This window comes from Malus sylvestris, chromosome 12 (assembly GCF_916048215.2).
Source record: "Malus sylvestris chromosome 12, drMalSylv7.2, whole genome shotgun sequence".
Lineage (NCBI taxonomy): Eukaryota > Viridiplantae > Streptophyta > Magnoliopsida > Rosales > Rosaceae > Malus > Malus sylvestris.
The window spans coordinates 1,042,935-1,065,133 of NC_062271.1; the positions used below are offsets into that span (position 1 = coordinate 1,042,935).

General features: G+C 35.6%; 2 protein-coding genes and 1 long non-coding RNA gene across 3 annotated transcripts; all 3 read left to right on the forward strand.

Annotated features, from left to right (window-relative positions):
- The first annotated feature begins 1,275 nt into the window (after positions 1–1,275).
- LOC126593430 (BTB/POZ and MATH domain-containing protein 4) lies at positions 1,276–5,160 on the forward strand. The gene is made up of 4 exons (XM_050259504.1): positions 1,276–1,912; positions 2,404–2,749; positions 2,937–3,216; positions 4,642–5,160. The coding sequence occupies exons 1-4, from the start codon at positions 1,518–1,520 to the stop codon at positions 4,926–4,928; spliced, it is 1,308 nt and encodes a 435-aa protein (XP_050115461.1). The 5' UTR covers positions 1,276–1,517; the 3' UTR covers positions 4,929–5,160.
- A 776-nt stretch (positions 5,161–5,936) lies between these two features.
- LOC126593428 (cationic amino acid transporter 4, vacuolar-like) lies at positions 5,937–13,056 on the forward strand. The gene is made up of 14 exons (XM_050259503.1): positions 5,937–6,487; positions 7,063–7,264; positions 7,668–7,752; positions 8,679–8,819; positions 8,918–9,036; positions 9,112–9,208; positions 9,733–9,905; positions 10,008–10,074; positions 10,502–10,660; positions 10,795–11,062; positions 11,700–11,808; positions 12,206–12,318; positions 12,493–12,568; positions 12,709–13,056. The coding sequence occupies exons 1-14, from the start codon at positions 6,343–6,345 to the stop codon at positions 12,863–12,865; spliced, it is 1,911 nt and encodes a 636-aa protein (XP_050115460.1). The 5' UTR covers positions 5,937–6,342; the 3' UTR covers positions 12,866–13,056.
- A 2,356-nt stretch (positions 13,057–15,412) lies between these two features.
- On the forward strand, positions 15,413–17,350 carry LOC126593432 (uncharacterized). Its single transcript, XR_007612940.1, has 2 exons — positions 15,413–16,107; positions 16,179–17,350. It is a non-coding gene; the product is annotated as an uncharacterized LOC126593432 (long non-coding RNA).
- The last annotated feature ends 4,849 nt before the right edge of the window (positions 17,351–22,199 follow it).

Sequence of the window (22,199 nt, forward strand, 5' to 3'; positions counted from 1 at the left end):
ATATCTAAGGCCCTACAAAGGCACCTATTTGGATTTATTCTGCTCTTCGGGCTCGGTGATCAGAAGTATAACAATCATAATACTTTTGCAACAATGAAACAAACACTATATGTTCGAGTACTTGGTTAGTTCTTGATAGGAAGCCTCAATGCCTACATCTAAGGCCAAAGGCACCTTTCATAACTAATACAGTCTCTCGGGCATATATGCAATCAAACTCAAACATCTGTTTTACATCTATCATGCTAAAGATGGCAGTGGCACGCCTGAGCATCCTAAAAGTTAATCTTGATTGCGAGCCTCAAGGCCTACATCTAAGGCCCTACAAAGGCACATTTCAAAGTTAACTATGTCCTTCTCTTTCAGCCTTGCTCGACAAGCACCGCCCGACAAGCCCGCCAGTAAGCAGAAGCCCGACAAACGATATCAACTGGTGCCAACCTCTCGGGGAACTGTGTGCTCGTCCGCTAGGAAACTTCCTCGTCGGAAATTCTAGCCCCGAACAACATTGACTATTAAATTTAATTGGGAAAATTTTTGCTCACTAGCTCAAGTGATGTAACCAAATATTATTCAAAAGGTCCAAGGATTAAGCTACATAAGCAATAAATTGATTTTCTTCTCTAGCAACAGGTTCGATGTGGTAGCATCGACCTTTGTTACGATCAAGACTAGTAAGATCGTCAATCTGGTAAAGCAACCCAAGCAAGATTTGCTATATCCATGTGAATTATGTATGTTATCTCTATGAATGAATTATTCAATTATAAGTAATGTTCTCTACCTTATTTATATGAGTTTAAATTTTGAGATCTGTGTAGTGAATAGACACATATCTCAAAATTTAAATAGAGTGACAAACATTACCACCACTTGAGATTAATAAGCAAAAATATACCCAATTTGATTTCTTGTTTCACATAATGAATTAGTACAAAGTAAAATATCAATACTATGAAAAACAATGGAAAAGGATCCTTGCCGGACCCTTTTCCTTGGGGATCTAGATAATTTCGTAATCGTGTCCGTTCATCGTACATCGTGAAATCAATTTTAGTTAGATATTATTTATCTAACTGCACGATGTATAATGAACGATCACGATTACGAGATTTCCAAATCTCAAAAAAAATATCCGACGAACATCCTTTTCCAAACAAAATTACGAGAAATCACTTTAGGTGCAGAAGATTTCATCACGTATCGTAGTAGTGGAACGAAATTGTTTTTACCCGCGTATTAAAAAATAAAAAGAAATTAAAATGGAAAAGGAAACTTTGAGAAACATACCAAATCAGCTTCTTTCTCAAGCCAAAACACAATCCCAATTTCTCAGGCGAAATCCATCAATACCGCCAAAACCACACACCCAAAAGAACCAAAAATCTCAGAAATTGCAAGAAATCTAAGAAAAAAATCAATCAAATTCTCCAGTCAAAAGCTTTTGACCTACTTTTGTTACTGCTGGAATTGTGAAATTGCAGATTTCGAGCTTGCAATCCCCAATTGGGAAACAGATGATATCCGGCAGGCAGAAGAACGGCCGGTCTCTGGCGTCGCCGTCGAGCTCGCGCTTCGTGACGGAAACCGTTAACGGGTCCCACAACTTCATCATCAAAGGGTATTCCTTGGCCAAAGGAATTGGGGTCGGAAAGCACATTGCCAGTGAGAATTTCACCGTCGGAGGGTTTCAATGGGCCATCTATTTTTACCCTGATGGGAAAAACCCTGAGGATAACTCCGCCTACGTCTCCGTCTTCATTGCCCTCGCCTCCGAGGGCACCGACGTTCGAGCTCTCTTCGAATTGACTCTCGTTGATCAGGGTCCTAATGGCAAGCACAAGGTCCATAGCCATTTCGATCGATCCCTCGAAAGCGGGCCTTACACCCTTAAGTACAGGGGCAGCATGTGGTGGGTAATTTCACTTTGCTCGTATCTTGTTCTGGGTTCATTTCAATTCTTCGAAAATTTTCGCTAATTCGATGCTTTACTTAATTGGAAATGAGTTTATGTATGTTGTGAATGAATGTTTTTCGCAATTTTTTGTTAATTCTATGCTTTATACAATTGGAAATTAGTTTACTTATGTTGTTAACGAATATTTTTTCGCAGTTTTTCGCTAATTCCATGCTTTACTTAATTGGAAATGAGTTTATGCATGTTGTGAATGAATGAATTCTTGCAGTTCTTCAATGAGACTGGCGGTTTGTTAGATTGGGAATAGGATTTTGAATAGCTACTTTGGTACTGGTAGGCATAGCAGGATTGCTATTTGTAATCAATTGTGTTTTTGTCTTAGAAATGGATAGTATTTGACTACTAACAGATTTGATATGTAATGCTATTTGAACTTCGTATCGTTTATACATTTTAAAGTAAACTTATTTGCAATTGGGTTTTAGGGGCTACAAACGATTTTTCAGAAGGACACTGCTCGAATCATCTAGTTTCCTCAAGGATGATTGCTTGAAAATCAATTGCACAGTTGGTGTTGTGGTTTCTGCAATAGATAGTTCAAGATTGCACTCCATACATGTCCCCGATTCTGATATTGGGGATCATTTTGGTATGCTTTTGGAGAATGAGGAAGGTTCAGATGTTACATTTAATGTGTGTGGTGAAAGGTTTCATGCTCACAAGCTAGTATTGGCAGCTAGATCTCCTTTATTTGAAAAAGAATTTTTCGATGGAACGGAAGAAGAGAATCATGATATAGTTGTTACCGATATGGATCCCAAGGTCTTTAAGGTAACGCTTCTCAACTATTTCTTTTCCTTTAAAATTAGGCTTTTTTAAGAGCGAGTTGTATTTGTTGTAGTATGTCATTTGGCATTTGGAAATAATATAATATACCAGTTTATTCTAGGTGGTTTGCTTCCTATGAACAAAGTTCATCTGGCTTTCCTATCTAATGTCTTTTGTGCTGTCTGAGCAGGCATTGCTACACTTCATATACACGGATAACCTAGTTGAAGATGAAGAGTTGTCAGATGCAAGTTCACTGTGCATGTCATCTCTATCTGATGGATTAGCTGCCAAGTTGCTAGCTGCATCAGACAAATATTGCTTACCTCGACTCCGACTGATGTGTGAATCTGTTCTCTGCAAGATTATGTCTGTTAATTCTGTTGCCATTATTCTGGCCTTGGCCGACCGTTATCGTGCTATGGATCTAAAGTCTGTATGCCTAAAGTTTGCTGCTGAAAACCTAGTTGGTATGTCCTCCCTGTTTAATTTTCTGTTTTCATGGTTCTTACTTTATGTAAGGGGTAGGTAAGGGGTTTGAATCAGGATAAGTCGTGTGTGTGTCCTTTTGGTATACTGTATACTGTTATCAGAAACAATTAGGGAGTGCAGCGGCTGGGATTCCAGTCTAATCATTAAGGGATCAAGTCGGAGCCCATGGAAAGACATTTCTCAAGAGATTAACTCGTTTTTCTTCTTGCTTCCAATTTTGGTGGGTAACGATGAAAGGGTCAGGTTTTGGGAACAGAGGTAGGTGCTGGAAAATGCCTTATGCCTTTTTTTCCATAGACTATACAATCTATCGCAGTTTCTTTTGAGTTGGGATTTTGAGTTTCGTAGTAATATGAATGAATTGGAAGAACCAATTCATTCTCTACATACTGGTATACTTCTTTCAAGTTTAGGGATGCTTCTTCTCTACAAACTTTTCAAATTGGAAAGCAGCTGCCTTTTAAGTGCCTTTTGTGTATATACTGGTCCTCTGTAGTTTTCTCTCTTTGCGATAATTTTATTATTTTTCCTGGAAAAAAAAAAAAAAGATTTGTTTCCAACTTTCCATTGCCATCACGATTCTCAATCTGCCCCTATGCAAATACACGAAAGCAGCTGATTGACCCAATCAAATAGTGCATAACAAACATAAGGGGTACTTATCTTCCAACTTCACGCTAGACCCTTTTACCCAATAGCAAAAGGACAGATTGAGGATGGTACGAGTAGGGAACCTATCTGATTTTGACTTAATTTTGAGCTTTCTGATTTCTCTAGCAGCTTTAAGTGTTTCATATCTGGGATAACTTGTAGTTCCTGGTTAGGTTTATGTTGCTCGCCAAAACTAATTGAGGTTTTGCATGAGCAAAGTGGGACCTGCCGTATAACAGTGAGTCTAACATACAGATTGTGGGAGTGAAATTACATACATATTGTGGGAGTGAAATTGCATATAACCAATAATGATATGCTTTTGCTGCCTTTATTGCTTATGCTTTTACTTTTGAAAGTACATATTGTGGGAGTGAAATTACAAACAGCATGCATTATTTTCCCAAAACAAGGATGATATGCTTTTGCTGTTTGCTTTATGAAGTAGAGCCATCAACCACTCGGTTCTCCCCACCCTTCCCCTCCTCTCTGTGCTTGTGATGAATCTGCAGTACGATTGTGCATTCACTTTAGTATTTCGTTGTCAATTTATTTAGTTATACAAATATCAAAATCTTAAGCTTGGATTACAAGTGAGTTCTTACGATCAAAATTTAGGGATCCTGCAGTTACTGAAAACCTGGGAATCGAGAATGGTGCCTGTCGTTTCTATTGCACTTTACATGCCAGTCTCCTAAGTCTCTGTGCTCACTTATCATTTCTACACTTTCTGATTGACATGTTTGATGCAGCGGTCATGGAATCGGATGGTTTTGAGTATCTCAAGGAAAACTGCCCGCTGCTGCAGTCAGAGCTGCTGAAGACAGTTGCTGGATGCGATGAGGAACTTAGCGGAGGGGGAAAGACTCGGAGTGTGTGGGCCCAGTTTTCTGACGGAGGGGATACGAATGACAGGAGCGTAAGGCAACGAACCTGGGAAAACGGAGGCGACAGAAGTCAAAGCATTTGGGCCCCGCTTTCCGACGGTGTCGATGCGAGAGGTAGGAGTAGGAGTAGGAGTCCCAGGCAAGATGATTGACGTGGAGGATGTGTGTATTGGTTTGAATGCGAGTAGATGGAAGTAAAAATGACTAGCAAAACTATGTGATAAAAGAAGAATGTATGACAGAATAAGAAAAAGCATGGCTGTTGTTATTTTGTCTGTAACGTTTATTTGTTTGATGAACTAGAGAGTAATTTTTTGTGTTTGTAAAGCTGCAAACGTTAACGCTAGGGAAAGTGACCAAGAAAATTGTGCTTTTTGCAGTGCATTTAGTGCGATCGGTGATGCGGCTAATGCATCTGTTTGAGCGACCCTGACGGGCGCCTAAGCGGATCTAGACGTAATTATTTAATTTTCAAACTCCTAGGGACTAATGTAGGGCCTAACATCTCGGCAACGCTAGGCGGAGATTTGTAGAACACAGTGTACGTAAGTTATCATGCCTTCGGTGTGGCTCCGATTGATTCCGAGTGTATTATGCTCACCACTCTTAATGTCAGTGTAACATTTTTCTTATCGTTCAAGACTTGTGACGTAGGAGGATCTTGTCCAAATTTGAAAATCCACTGAAGCATGAGCAAAAACGCTACTTTGGTTCTTTGAATAAAACAAATATAAAATACATTTTCGGTCTTTTCCCTAACCGTGAATTATAGAACAACCTATAAACCAATAAATTCAACAATTATTAAACTTTGATGGAAAAAATAAATGCGACCCATGGCTGAGTTTAGGCTCATATTTGACAAAGTGTGTGTTCTTTTAAAATGATCGAAAATGTTTTGAATGAGTATTTTTGGTAAACCAATTATGAGTAAAAATGTAAGTAAATTATAAAAAAAACATTTGAAGTGTTTCTTTCAAGAAACACACTTCTTTGATGAAATATTTAAATGCTTTTGGAACTTAAAAGTACTCATAAAAAACGTTTTCAATCATTTTAGATACTTGCAAACTGTAAGTTTTGTATTGGATTAAATTTGTTTTGTGGCAAGCAAATTGGTGGGGTAGTATATTTTCCTTAGAAATTCTTGGTCGAAGGTTCGTGAAGATTGGAATGTTGTGTACAATCCAAAAATGCAAGCAATTCTCCACCTCTTCCCTTCGTTGTCCAGTTCTTACCAGAAGTGTACAACTTTGTGCTGCTGCTGCTGTAATTTCTATATTTGTTACTTCTTACTTTACTTGGTAGAATAGATCCATCACTATCAACCTCCATCCCCAGAAATCTATCACCTTCGACCACCATCCCCAGAAAAGCACCCATCTTTCACCCAACAACCCAGTGGCAGTGTCATCCTGCTCCCCCTCCCCTTCATAAACTCCCTTATCTCCAAACTGTTCAGAGAAAAACACACAATTTATTTCCTTTTTTATTTCAGTGATATAGTGAACAGGCGAAAAGTGCTTTTGAATTGAGTGTTTTTGGTTGGGTTTGCAAAGTGCTGATATGCAAAGTGTTGGTGGGGGCAAGTGCTTTTGGGGGTTTAGAAGTTTGATTCAGAGGAAGGAAGTTGATTCAGTTCATGTGGGGAGGAGGGAGGGGCATCATCAATTGGCTAGGATATTATCTGTCACTGACCTCATTGCCATTGGTAATAATTCCATTAACTTGCTTCTCTCCCTTGCTTTCTGGAACTGGGTTTTGCTTTGTTTTCTTATTTTCATTTTCCATAATCATATTCTAAACTACGGCGAGCAGGTTCGAACTTAAATGTAAGGGGCGGACACACTACTCTGACCAACGGACCTAACCCACATATGCACTTTTTTTTTTCTTATTAGCTTATGATATGTTCATTCAAGTTTGTGGTATGTAGTTTATGAACGTAGCTAATTCAATTATGTTTTCTTATGTTGTTGTCTGTAAAAATCACTGTTTAATGGGGTTGTTAGCATAATAGTTTCGCTTTCTTTCCTTTTACTGTTCTTGTTTTTTTAAATGTAAAATGAGTTTGGTTCATTTGGTTTTATTGCAATTGCTTGGAAGAATTTGCTCTTAGGATCTTCCTCATTGTGTTAAATTAACCATGTGATGAGTGCACACTGCTTAGCATTGACGAACCAAAATACGTGTGCAACATTCAATTCGAGCTCATGCTAGGTTCATTGTATGTCTCATTTCCTTATAAGCATAGAGATGATTCAATTAAAACTTCCTATCAATCAGGAGTTGGAGCTACAATAGGTGCTGGAGTTTATGTTCTTGTCGGCACAGTTGCTAGAGAGTGTGCAGGACCTGCACTTACCATTTCATTCTTAATTGCTGGGATTGCTGCTGCACTCTCAGCATTTTGTTATGCAGAGCTTGCGTGTCGTTGCCCATCTGCTGGGAGTGCCTATCACTATTCATACATATGCGTTGGAGAAGGGTAATGTAAAATCTTTTTAATCATTTGAATGTACTGTACTATTGATAGTCTTTACCCGTGCTATCTACCAACAGAGTCTCATCCTTAGTGCACGTTAATTTATTTGATGTGCTGGCACTGTTTGATGTAACAAAAGTCTTTGTTAATAGACTAGTTCCAAGGCATACTGGTTGTAAATTTTCTGACTCAATAAAAGGCAATTTCATTATAGGACAAAAACAGTGCTAAGTTTGAGAACATGGTTAAGGTGCTCAGGCATATTGCTAAGTGCTTCTTAAGATGTGGGTGGGGGGATATGTTATTGTGATTGATCCTTGAATAGATACAAAACCATGAAAATCTTTCTTTTTATTTATGTTTATGACACCTTCAGTTAGTGACTCACATCATGTGGTTTCTTTAGTGTTGCTTGGTTGGTAGGTTGGGCTCTGATTCTAGAATATACCATTGGTGGTGCTGCTGTTGCTCGTGGCATAACCCCAAATCTGGTACAGTGTATATATCTTGTCTTCTCTTGACAATGTCATATGCAATTGTGCTTATTGAAATATATTGCTGAGAAATATGTAAACACACACACACACACACAAACAAGCTGGATAAAGAGGGAGCATCCACAGTGTGGACAAGCGAAAATGCAAAGGTTGTTGCAACGACCAAGCACAGCCTTCTATATTTTTGTGTTTTGGTTTGCACTGACATGTTGGCACTTTAACTGTTATATATGTATTGTTTTAGAATACATTCAAAAAAAATATTTACCTGCAGAATGCATTAGATAAAATAATAATAACATGTACCTGTGAGGACCAGCTGTAGTATCATTTGACCAGTCTTGCTTTTTTGCTTTGCATACTTGTGAAACAAGGCTTCTTTGTGCCATTATATGGCATTGGCACGTAACCTTGAAATGCCTAAAATACTTGAGTTATTCTACTGGCATCTGCTGCTCAAAATTTCCTTCTTCTGTGTATTATCAGTTGTTCTTTTGTTGAAAACGATATCATCCTCAGCCTTGAAGATCTAGCAGACTTCCCCAGATGCTTTCAGTTCTGAAACTTTTTTACTTAAAATGAATTGGTTTTAGAACAATTGGAACAGAAGTTAACTTTCGTGTGAGTTACAACATGTGTAAATTGACTTAAAATAACCTGATGATATCTTTCCATATATGAGTGAGAGAGTGTCAGTAAAAATTTAAAAATAATTTACCATAGAACAAGGGAGGATAATGGTATACTCACACAGCAGAGAAGTCTGTATCTGTTTTAATTCATGGTGTTTATTACAAATTATCATATGTTTCGAAGCAATTTGTCCGTCCAATTTGATTAGTTTTTCTAGCAAACAATGTGGGAGGTCCCCAATGTTAATGGTTACCATATGGTCCTTCTGTTTTTTACTTTGAAATCAGGCCTTGTTTTTTGGAGGATTGGATAAGTTACCTTCATTCTTGGCCCGTCATACCATCCCCAGGCTTGGTATTGTGGTTGATCCATGTGCAGCAGTGTTAGTTCTTATTGTCGCTTTTCTCTTGTGCACAGGGATAAAGGAGGTAATCTTTTTCCCAAAAGTATCATTGCAATCATTTTCCTCCATTCAAATTTTTTTTTACTTTCATTTCTTACTAAAGTGAACGACCTGATTTCTCAGAGTTCATTGGTACAAATGATTGTTACGTCAGTAAATGTTTCTGTCATGCTATTCATCATGATAGCAGGTGGCTATTTGGGTTTCAAAAATGGATGGGTTGGATATGAACTTTCTAGCGGGTAATGCTTTGTCTTCACTTTCTTATATATTAATCTCATGAAACTACTTTCTCATATTGCACTTTAACTTTTTAGGTACTTTCCCTTTGGAATAAATGGGATGTTTGCTGGTTCTGCTGTGGTCTTCTTTTCTTACATTGGTTTTGATTCAGTTACTAGCACAGTTGAGGAGGTAAGAATTTTTTTGTAGCAGTTTATTTGTGTTGTGTGATGTATATGGAGCCTGCTGGAAATATTCATATGCAGTTAGGTTGTGCTGGAAATGTTTATTTTATTTTTTGGACGATTAGTTGTAAATAAAAGCATCACTAGATTGTCAAAGGTTTCTCTTGGGCAAACTGAAGTGTCTACAAAAGGCAGCTACTATTTAGAAACCACCATGTGGCAGAGGATTAAATGATAACTGGTAATATAAAATTTTACTATAGAAGCATGGAAATTTAGCAAATAATCTCAAAATTGACCAGATGAGTCACTTAATGAACACTTATGTATGCTGGTAAGTTTTGGTTTTCAATAAAATTTATTGGTTGCGGGCACTCACCTGTTAAGGATTCAAGCAAAATTTCATAATGAATGGTTTGCACATCTCTTGTTCAAAGCCGTTCTGCTGTATCAGATGTCAAGTCAAAAATTTTATATAATGTTATTGTCGTGTTGTTCTTCAAGAATTTAAGAGAATATTTTTTATGGCAGGTGAGGAATCCTCAACGAGATTTGCCCCTCGGTATTGGAATAGCATTGTTTATATGTTGCATCTTGTACATGTTTGTATCTTTTGTAATTACCGGCTTAGTACCATACTATGACTTAGATCCAGATACTCCCATTTCCTCAGTATTTGCAAGCTATGGGGTGGAATGGGCAGTGTAAGCATATTTTCTTCTTGTTTCTGGTACTCCGTTCACTAGGACTTTGAGTGCCTTCCATTTAAAAGTATTTGTTTTAAGATTCATATGTATGGACTGCAGGTATATTATAACAACGGGAGCAGTTACTGCTCTTTCTGCAAGTTTGTTGGGTTCGCTTCTTGCTCAGGTGTGTCAGTAATACCTTCTTTTTAATTTAGCATAGTATAAATCTCTTTATAGTGGAGTTTTACTAATGCAGACAGCACTTTTAGGAAGTTTTTGCATTCACTACTGCTTTTTCAGTTATATGTTGGTTGGTTCCGTCGAACTTTCCTGACAGTTTTATATAGTTCTTCCTGAAGATTTTGTGTCAATGCCAAAAGAATTTGCTGTTTGAAAGTCTTTTTGCTTGCATTCCCATACTGAGACAAGACTACAAGGCACTCTTCCTTATATCTAAAAAGTATTTAGGTTGCCAGTTTAAATTTAGGAGCTTGCCTCACCTGAATTTCCATTTATTTGGAGGCACTTTGTTCTCTGCATTATCATGAATCAGAGGTTTATTCCACCTGGTAATCCGAGATCTCTCGATCTGTTTTATTTAAATTTTACAGCCACGGATCCTGATGGCAATGGCTAGAGATGGATTGTTACCATCATTCTTTTCAGACATTAATAAAAAAACCCAAGTTCCTGTGAAGAGCACTGTTACAACTGGTATTTTTGCCGCAGTTCTGGCATTCTTTATGGATGTTTCCCAATTGGCAGGGATGGTAAGTTAACCAAAGTTTTTTGACCGGAGATAAAAGCTGAGCACATATTTATAATTTATTATTCTCTAGGGAGATGGATCTTTGTCGTTTTCGTGTTTTCATCCTCATAAGTGTTTATTACATTGTGGGTACAGGTTAGCGTTGGTACACTATTTGCGTTTACAACTGCTGCACTTTCAGTTTTGATACTACGATATGTGCCACCAGATGAAGTGCCACTTTCATCAGCACTTAAAGAGTCCATTACGTCAACATCATTGCAATCTGGTCGTAATATTCAGGAAAGTGACAGCGAAAACCTTCCACTTCCTGCTGGCTCCTCTAAGGATGATAGTCAATATTTACGTGAAATAGGGGAGGCATCACTTGGCTATCCTCTGATTCAGAAAGTCTTATCACAAGGTAATAGTAGCTCACGTGATTTGTAGTATGGGAAAACAGATAATGCACTGAATGTACCGAACTCATGACGCTTGTGTTTTGGAATAAGCAGAATCTTACTGAACATGGAGGATTAAAAATAGGGGAAATGACCAATCCCTCTGGTTAGGGTATTTTTTTCAATTAGATCTCTCTAGTATTTTTTTTTGCTTTTCAATTCGGTCCTTATAGTTGAGTTTTGTTTACAACTTTACAATCAAGGATAATTACAAGAATCCGTCAATCAGTTAACAGGAAATACTTTTTCAATGAGATCACTATAGTTAATTTTGGTTTATAAAGGTCCCTGCCTTATGTTCCACATGCAACTGAGGTGCGTGATATTTCAGTCTAACTGATTGACGGATTCTTTAATTTGCCCTTGATTGTAAACGAAACCTAACTACGACGATCTGGTTGGAGAAATTAAAATTACAGAAAACTACTTTAGAAAACATCCAAACCGTGTCAATTTTGCTTAAGGATGGTCTTAGTTCCACTAGCCACTAGGGCCACATCCCATGTTAAATGAAGATGTTTACAATTTGGATTGTCTAAGGTTCTATCCTAGACAATTGTTATATGATGTTCCTCTTTTTTACTACAAATAATCACACAGACAATCGAAATGAACAAAAAAGGCGGAAGATTGCTGCCTGGGCCATAGCCTTTCTCTGTATAGGGACTTTTACCTTTGCATTTGCAGCTTCAGCTAAAGGCATTTCCAGGTTTGTCGTGTTTTAAATTACATTTTACGCAGGTTGATGTTTGATTAATGGCTGGCCTTTTGTACTTTGACTAGAATTTCAACTCGTGATAGGCTGTTAAATTTTTAAGACGACGCTTTTGTTTGCTTGATAGACATTGTTGGCCCGTTCCCTAACAGCTTTTAGATTTTTGGGCTTGTGGTTGTATAAAATGATATTGGAGCTATTAAAATTTGAACAGCGTCTTATTAAGATCTATCTAGGTAGTCTAAGATTTAGGTATATTCCATTAGAAACATATGCAGTTTTGTCTTTGTAAATCATATGTCGAAAGAGATGAGATCAGAGATTCAGACATATATATCTAACAATTCCATCGGATTTTAGTTTAATGTTCCCAACTTGTTTACTGTGCCAGCATTCTTCGCTTCACAGTGTGCGGAGTGTCTGGCGTTCTACTGCTGTGCTGCTTAATTGTGCTGACCTGTATTGATCAAGATGATACAAGGCACAGCTTTGGACACACTGGAGGTACAGTTAAAATCTATCCTATAAATATTGTTGGAGATTGATTGGCATTACCAAACGTCGATTCTCTCAAATTTTCATCTCTTTGTTTCCTTCTTGTGTTTAGAATGGACTTCATCCTTGAAAGTTTAAGCAAATCATTTTTACGACTCCACAACCATTTGTTTCTTTCTGCAGGTTTCAGTTGTCCCTTTGTTCCATTTTTGCCTGCTGCTTGCATTCTCATAAATACCTACTTGCTAATTGGTCTCGGGTGAGTCCTCCCTTCCCCTCGCAACACACACGCAAATAAGCAAATTTGTATCCAAATCCAAAACCAGAATCTGAATACATTGATCCATGACTTTTGAAATACACTATATTCATAACTGATAACATGTTTCATACTCGTAGAGCTGCCACGTGGATCCCCGTCTCTGTATGGTTTGCCATAGGAGCATTGGTGTACTTGTTTTACGGGCGGAGCCACAGTTCACTTTACAATGCAGTGTATGTGTCCTCAGCTTATGCTAATGAGATTTATCGTTCCTCGTCCGACCACGCGGCCTAGTCTGTGCCGGGCAAGAACCCCGCTCGCCCCGGTGCAGGTCACAAATGTGTTTCTGTTATCATGCGTTTACTTCTCTCATGTTAATTTTTAGGTTGGAACTTTTGAACAGAATGTTCATCTCATTGTAAGTAACCCAAATTACTACTTTTATTTCAGTTTCTTTGCAATACAAAGTAAGCCTTGAAAGAGAAGGATAGAGAGAACCAAGCTCTGTTTTCTTTACTTTAACCATAGGACCGTGGCGAGCATATGTTCCGTTTCGTCGCGTTTGGTGCCTAGGATTGGATTCGATTGGATATCCATGTTGAAGAACTTTTAGTTTTGACAGAGTTGACGGAATTAGATAGATTAGTTATAAGGTGTTGATATCCTATCGTGCGGTGTGAAAGGGATAAGTTTTCTTCCCGACTACTACTGCCTTCAATTTGGACAAAATTTGAAAGTTGACGTCAGTTTCTTCCGGTTTAACCAATGTTCGAACATTTTTTTTTTTTTTTTGTCTAAGAAAACATTATTTGACTCTAAAAACCGGTGTTCAAGGAACAAGTAAAATAAAAGGTTGGTGTTATCAACACACCATTTTTTTTTTCTCCTACACACTTATATTAATTTTTTACCGTGGGATTGAATGAATAGAAGAAAATCAAAAGATGCAAATTAATAAAAAATTGTGTATCTCTTGCACACCTATATTAATTTTCAATCATCAAATCAAATGGATGGAATAAAATCAAAAGATGTAAATTAATAAAAATCGTGTTGAAAGTAAAAATAAGTGTGTAGTTAACATCAACCAAATAAAAAAAAAAGAAGCTAAGTTGTAACAAGTTTTTCTTTAATTTAATAATTTTTTTAAGAAATCATAGTATTTACATGAGAGAGTAGGTTAAGTTTTATAATGGACTAGCAATAATATGATTCAATTTTACCTTTAGCGAGAATCGAACATAAAAGTCATCGCTTACAACTGAAAAATAATATATACCACTAAATCGTAATACTATGTGATTTCTTTAATTTAATATTAAGTCATCCATCACAAGATGAATTTTTTTTGTTTTTTGGACAAATACAAGATGAATTATTTGAGTTGGCTTTTTGCTAATAAACGCGCCGACGTCAGTTTCGTAATGGGACATGATTGCGATTTATTATTTCTCTGAAAACCCGTGTTCAAGGAACCAAGTAAAAGAAAAGGTTGGTGACATCATTTTTTATCTTCTCCGTATTTATATTAATTTTTTATCATCAAATCGAATGAATGAAAAAAAAATAGTACGATATGAATTAATAAAAAAAATATGTAGAAAGTAAAAATAGATATGAAGTTTTGAAAAAAAAATAAAAAACTGATGACAAATCACGGTTATAAACCCACCACACCGATACTCTAACTTGATAATTATCACATGTCAAATCTATCAGTTATTGAGTTTACCACAAAATGTCTGGATGTTAATTAAAGTAAAATTATGATAAACTATTATTTCTCTTTTTCTTGACAGTAACAAGTTTTTCTTTAATTTAATATTAAGTCATCCATCAGAATATGAATTATTAGAGTTGGCTTTGTGCCAGTGAACGCGCCGACGTCAGTTTCGTAAGGGAGATGATTGCGATTTACTATTTGCCCATTTCTTGACTTGAACCATACTTTGAATACAATATATTACTTTATTTTACAAGTTGAGTGAGTGGAAATTTTATCACCATCTCAATTGAATCTTGTGTGTACCATTCAATGTCAATAAACATTACTGTCAACAGTTCAGTCCCATACGCATCGATTGCTTATGGGTACCCATAACTTTTTTTTTAAGATAAATCAAGGGGGCTTGACAACATTGGATGGCGCGTCTATCGACATGTTAATTTTTTATCCGAGTCGAAAAAAGGAAAAAAGGAATGAGATTCTATCCGAATTCTCTTTGTGAACATCTCGAGAATTTTTTAATCGTATCTGTGTTATCATAAATTGCGTAATCAGTTTTTATCAGGTACTGTTTATATTCAATTTTAAATAAAAAAAATTACAATGATTTTTTATCGCACGTAATACGATGAACGAATACGATTAAATGATGCCGAGATTCTCACAAAGAGAATCCACATTCGAGAAAAAAATATAGATCATATCGTAATGCAATGATTAAGCTTTGATAAGTTGCATATTTAGATTCGTTTCTCTTTTAAATTATGTCCACAGAAACTAAATCATCTTCCACAAAAAAACATGAAGAACATTATGAAACCGTTCAAAAAGAATAGGGTAAATTACACTTTACCATATCAGGTTTGAGGTCTATTGCAACCTCATACAACATCTTTAAAACATTTCACTTTCATACCTCATGTACAATTTTATTTCAATATAATACATCCGTTACATTTTTCATCCATTGATCCGTTAAGAGCTGACGTGGCTGTCACATTTGTGACACGTAGCTGTCAAATTTGTAGCATGTGGCAAATTTTTTTTTTTTTTTATGCATTAAAAATATTATAATATTTAACCTTAATCCCCAGAAATCGTCTTCCCCACCCAACCCCTTCTCTCCCATGCATCATCACCCACCCCCAAAAATCCCACCGCAGCCTTTCCCCATCACCATCGCAGCTCCCAGACCACTCATTCCTCTTCACCTTCCCGATCCATCTTCTCACTTTCTTCACCTCTCATCCACTCAAATTTTTTAATAATTAAAAACTTTAAAAATGAAAAAGAGGATATGAGGTGAAGGATTTTGGCTTCCTTCATCCCCAATAACCCAGTACTGCTCAATTCACCTCCTATACATCTGCTAACTACGCTTCCAATTACTATCACCACAACCCGAGATCTCATAACTAGTGTCACAGCTTGGTCGATTACGTCACTCCAAGTTCGATCTCGACACGACTCAGCAGATCGAGAGGTTGATTTGGCGACAGGGCACCATCCATTTCAGCCTAACGCCTCAATTTCGTCTAACGAGGTGGTTGTGGACAACCCCCGTGCCTTGATGTTCTCGCGCTGAAGCTTTGTGTGTTCGCAACTGACAAGGCTGTGACAAACTCACCAAAGACGGTGATTGACTGCGGAAAGTTGTAGCGGCGCAAGAGGCAACCGAAATTGTCGCGGTGGCATCGTCTACGATGAAAGAAGCCCATGATGAGGGAGAAGAGATGGGAAATGATGTGTAGTCGGCAAAGACAAATGCGACGTCGAAGACAGTTCGCGCATAAAGCGGTGAAGATAGTGGGTTTCTGGGGAGAGAGAAGGGAGGGTGGTCGGAGTGGGCCCCGGTTACGGCGAGTAGGTGGAGGATGAGAGGGTTGGACATGGTGGCGGTGAAGAGCATCGGATGTGGAGGGGTTTGGGCTCAGTGAAGGTGAGGGGGGTCAGAAGGGAGGGAAAAGATATGTTTCTGGGTTTGTTTGTTTTGTTTTTTTTAATAATAAATTTAAATAGGGTAAATATTATTATATTTTAAATGCATAAAAAATTATTTTTTTGCACGTGAAACAAATTTGGTAGCCACGCCAGCACAAATGTGGATCCCATATTTGCCACGTTAACACTTAATGGTTTACTTAACAGATTTTCTAACGGATGTATGAAATTGAAATAAAATGATAAGTAAATGTATGAAATTGAAATATTTTAAAGATATTGTAAGGAATTTAAATCAACCCCAAACTTGAGGAGGTAAAATATAATTTACCCAAAAGAATAAGCACAACTTATTTTATATTAGTTATCACTTATTTGTAATTCCTGTTGAAATTAGATCCTATCCGGATCCACTTCGTGGAGATCTTAGGGATCCTCACATTTTAGTCATTCATCGTATATCATATGGTCAAAAATGATTTAACTATTTTTATTTAAAATTAAACATAAATACTATCAGACGAAAACTAATCGCACAATGTACGATAAACAACTAGGATGTGGGGATCCTAGGGATTCCATAAAGTGGATCCAGATAGGATCATCTTCCATTCCTTTTAACTTCAAGCATGTGATTTGTCCCTAAAACCCTCATCTGCTGACTCTAGCAGTTGGCATTGGGGTCGTGCTGATCTCTCTTGGTCTCTTCTTTTTATTTATTTTTAATGTTTCTTTTATGCTTGTGGTCACTCTTTCACCATGGCGAGAAGAGTTTTTTGTGATTGTGGATGCTCTCGCTTTTTTTAGGAGAGCCTTCGTGATGACTATGCCTACGGATCAAACTCGGATCTTTAAGCAACGGCTATTGTTCATAGCTAAGGTTGGTTTTTGTTTTGGTTTTGGTTTGTGTGCGTGACAAGGGACTATGAGAAGGAAGCTCGACATTTGTTGGAGGTGGTGTAATCTTTTCCTCACAATGTTGTTACGGTGATTTTACGACTCACAAAGTTGTTGTCTTTTCTATTGGTTAGATATGGATCTCCGTGGTGGTTGGAGAATTGTATTGTATTCATGATGAGTTTATCATTGTAAATTTGTGTGGTGTTTTTTTTTTGGCGTGTGTGACACATTGGTTACATTCGACATGCCTACCCCATGTAGTTCTTATGGTTTTTTTAATAAAGTCCTTACTACCTATAAAAAAAAACAAAAAAAACTTTCATGAAAATGACTTGGGCTAAGTTTATTTTAACAAAAAATCATGCTATAACTTTATTTAATGAAAAAGAATTAAATATTAATGAAAAACCTTTAAATTTTAATTAAAAAAAAGAATAAAAGAGCTTAAATTTTAATGAAAATTACACAATTTCAATAATTAAAAAAAAAAAAAACTGAAGCGCGGGATCCTTGCGTCCATCATAGAAACTGTTTATGAAATCAAACACTATTTATGAAACTGAACACTATTTATAAAACTGCACTATTTATGAAATTGAACGGTACTATCGGTCCAATTTCATAAATAGTGCCTAATTCTTGGTCAATTTTCATAAATAATGTCAAGTTCTTGGTCATGTTTCATAAATAGTGTCTAGTTATTGGGTCTAATTTCATAAATAATGTATAGTAGTTGGTATAATTTCATAAATAATGTCTCTTTCTTGGTTCGGTTTCATAATTAGTGCATAGTTATTGGTTCACTTTCATATATAATGTCTAGTTCTTGGTCATGTTTCATAATTTTGTGTAGTTTTTAGTCCAGTATCATAAATAGTGCATAATTCTTGTTTTAGTTTCATAAATAGTGTCTACCTGTTGGTCCAGTTTCATGAATAGTGTCTACTTATAGGTCTAGTTTCATGAATAGTGTCTACTTATTGGTCAAGTTTTATAAATAGTGTTTGATTCTTGGTTCAATTTCATAAAGTTTGAAACTTAGACCCTTTTTGGTCCTGTAAAAGCCCCATTTGCGCTGAAAACGGTGAACCCATAAGTGATCCTTTGATTAAAACCTTGAGAAGATTATGTTCTCAGTAATTTTATTTAAAAAGTTGTTTTCAATTACGAAATCAAAATTTTCTCACATTTTTTACATACCTACAATAATAAATGTAGCTCTCCATCCAATTGCTTGAGCTTGGTTGTCATCTTGGAGAAATTTTTCTTTGTGCTTGTAACACAAGTGATACACCACATGTTATTATGTAAGTGGTGGGAGATTTAATTTTTTAACACAAGAATCTCACAACTTGTATTGAGACACGTGGTGTACCATCCTGTTTTCCTGGTACATTGAAAAATAACTCATCATCTTGACTACTATTGGAAAACAACACCACGAAAATAAAAATGGGGAATATAATTCAATTTGAAGTCTTTTTCTTATGGAAAAATTAAGTTCTCATCCCTATTTTTCCTATTTTATTGATTAAAACCTTAATATTTTTCAATTTTTTTATCAAGGTCCTTAGATTTTAATAAACGTCATTAATTATTTCAATTTTTTTATCATATATGTTTAATTTTAATTTGCATCAATTTTATTTTCAGTTTTAATTTTTACCCATATTTTAATTCCTTTTTATGCCCATATTTTTTAAACGTTGATTTGTATTTGTACCCATATTTTTTAATTTATTTGTACAGATTTTTAATTTTGCCAAATGTACCTATGCTAATTATATGTATTTATTTTATATTTTAAAATATATCAATAGTTATTTTTTAAAATATGTTAATAATTAAGGAGCTTTATATATAGAGACAAAAACTTTCACTATATTTCAAGTAACTCCACTAGTTTTTAAACATGTCAAGTAGAGACAAAAACATAAAAATAACTAAAGCGTAGCCCAAAAACATGGAAACGATGTTTTAAAATACTAGTCATACCCTAAGACTATAGGCCTATTAATAGAACTCAACCCTCACAACTCCAACAAAATTAACATGCGTCATAAGCTCAACCTATCATCAACTATTTCTACATAATCAGTTTTGAAACTATATGTAGAATCAGTTTGTATAATTTATTACTAGAATCAGTTCAACTCGTCCTCTATCATTTTTGCTGAATCAGTTTAATCTGTCATCGACCATTTTTACAAAATCAGTTTAACTCGTCTTTGACTATTTTTGCAAAATTAATTTAACCTGTCTTCGACCATTTTTGCATAATCACTTAAACCCATTTTCGACCATTTTTGCCGAATCACTTCAACCTGTCTTCAACTATTTTTACATAATCAGTTCAAATCATCATTAACCATTTTTGTAAAATCAGTGCAACCCGTCCTCGACCATTTTTTGCAGAATCACTTCAATCCGTTCTAGACCATTTTTGCAGAATCATTTCAACTCGTTCTCGACCATTTTTGCCAAATCACTTTAACCTGTCATCGACCATTTTTGCAAAATCAGTTCAACCCGTTATACCATTTTTTTTTGCATAATCAGTTCAACCCGTCTTCGATCATTTTTTTGCAGAATCAGTTGTACCCGTTCGACCATTTTTTTGCAGAATCAGTTCAACCCGTCTTCGACCATTTTATGCAGAATCAGTTCAACTCGTCTTTGACAATTTTTGTAGAATCAGTTTCAAATTCATGTAGAATCAATTTTGTATACTTTTTAGTAGAATCTTTTTGTATAGTTTTAGTATATTTAGTTTTTATATTTTCAATAAAACTGCATACATGCCATCAGCCCAATCTCTCATCGACTATTTTTGCAGAATTAGTTTCAAATATATGTTAAATCAGTTTTGTATAATTTTTAAGTATAACCAATTTTGTATATTTTTTGTAAACAAGTTTTACAACTGGCCATCCACTTAACCTCACTTAACAAATCCAACTCTTTTTTTATTTGAAATCCAACTCTATTTGTATTGGAAATCCAACTATGTTCTATCGAAATAAAAATAAATAAAAAATCAAACAAATACGATTCTTCATCAAAATTGTTTCCTTCTCCAACCATTGTTCACTTCCCTCATCTCTACACTGAGCATTGGGTGGGTTGGCCTGTTTAAAAGCAACCCTTAGGCCGATAAATTATGCTCAAGTCATCATTCGACCAACCCATCACCGATTGAACAATTTGTTACTCCGACTCATCCAACACAATTTGTCTTCGGTTTGGGTGGGCGGGTTAAAGAGGTATTTGTGTTTGAAAATTTTGAATTTTAAAAAGTCAGAATGATTGAAAGAGGAAGGAGGTTGCAAGCTGGTGTGGCGGCAAAGAAAAAATAAAGAATTGACAATAAGGGAGATGAAAAATGTGAAAAAATAGTAAATGGCTGCTAACTTTTGGGAATATGAGTGATTCCACGTGGTAAGCATGCCAAGTATGAAAATAAAGTGCAGCCAATATAACAAGTGCAGCAATGTTATTTATCGGGCGTTTGGGAGGGGCAGTTGTGGCTGCCTGGAAGGGTAATTTCGTTACTTGCAATAATATTCATGATGTCATCAAATATGTGTATAAAAAGTTCTCTCTTTTTTTTTTTTTTTTTTGGCGAACTATAAAAAGTTCTCTCTTTGAAATAATTAATATGCTATCCAACCACCTAATTTTACTTCTCACATATCTCTTGATAATTTATGTCCATTGATCTTCTTCAATTCATTCAATCCGACGACCGAAAATTAAAAATGTGTGTGACAAGTAAAATGAGGTGTGTAGATATCACACCCTAATTAAAAAGTGTTATATCTTAATTTAAAACTAGCATATGGGCACACACAAAGTGTGTGTGATAAATTTTTTTTGTTTTGTTTTTGAAATAGAATGAGAGAGGAAGATAGTGATAGGGAATGTGAGAGTGGGAAATTTTTATTTTATTTTATTTTAATTAGAGATATGTTAGAATTACATGTAGGTGAGGCTTTGAAAAAAAAAAAAGCAAAATTTGGTTGTGTGAAACTACATTTCTGCCCTATATTTCTTATTCATGTTATTTTTTAATTAAAAGGTTAAACTGATAATTTCATAAAATTTTGGTTGACAATGAGTGTTTTATTAATTAGTAAAAATTAAGTATTAAAAATATACATTACCTGTAATTTTTCCTAATAAATCCTCAAAAGAAAAATAAAAATCGCTCTCCAACTAGAATACGTGTCCCCTGCACACATTAATCGGCCTTTTTCATATCCAATAGGATTGTAGGACTAAGAATGAATACCCAAATTTCTGTTTATTTGGACCGATTCAATCCCCTATGCTAACAAAATAAAGAAAAATAAAATTAGAAAAAACAGCAACTACAGATTGTTTGTGATATCATCAACAAAGACCAACACACCTATTGTTTGTGATATTATCAAAATATATTCCATCAGCATCATCATCATCATCGTATTGGTCCAGTATCATAAATAATGCTTACTTATTGGTATAGTTTTATAAATAGTATGTATTCTTGATCAAGTTTTATAAATTGTGTTTAATTATTGGTTTAGTTTCATAAGGTTTGAAACTCAGTCCCTTTTTTATCCTATAAAAGCACCCATATCGCCGAAAAAAATGAACCCATAAGTGATCAATTAGATCAAAACCATGAGAATATTATGTTCTCAGTAATTATATTTAAAAAACTGTTTTCAATTACCAAATCAAAATTTTCTCACATTTTTTACATACCGACAATAATAAATGTAGCTTTCCATCTAATTTCTTTAACTCGGTTGTCATCTTGGAGAAATTTTTTCTTGTGTCCGTAACACAAGTGGTACACTACGTGTTATTATATAAATGGTGGAAATTTTAATTTTTTATATCATTAATTTTTTAACACAAACATCTCAAAACTTGTATAAAAATTCGTGATGTGCTACTTATCTTCATATCCAATAGGATTGTAGGACCAAGAATGAATGCCCAAATCCCTGTTTATTTGGACCGATTCAATCCCCTACCTACGCTAAACCAAAAAAAGAAATATAAAACTGCAAC

Excerpts from the sequence above, each read along its gene's own strand:
- LOC126593430 (XM_050259504.1), top strand. The coding sequence starts at position 1,518 with ATGATATCCGGCAGGCAGAAGAACGGCCGGTCTCTGGCGTCGCCGTCG. Across the intron at positions 1,913-2,403 it reads AAGTACAGGGGCAGCATGTG|GGGCTACAAACGATTTTTCA; the intron begins GTGGGTAATTTC and ends ATTGGGTTTTAG. Across the intron at positions 2,750-2,936 it reads TGGATCCCAAGGTCTTTAAG|GCATTGCTACACTTCATATA; the intron begins GTAACGCTTCTC and ends CTGTCTGAGCAG.
- LOC126593428 (XM_050259503.1), top strand. The coding sequence starts at position 6,343 with ATGCAAAGTGTTGGTGGGGGCAAGTGCTTTTGGGGGTTTAGAAGTTTG. Across the intron at positions 7,265-7,667 it reads TACATATGCGTTGGAGAAGG|TGTTGCTTGGTTGGTAGGTT; the intron begins GTAATGTAAAAT and ends TGGTTTCTTTAG. Across the intron at positions 8,820-8,917 it reads TGTGCACAGGGATAAAGGAG|AGTTCATTGGTACAAATGAT; the intron begins GTAATCTTTTTC and ends CTGATTTCTCAG.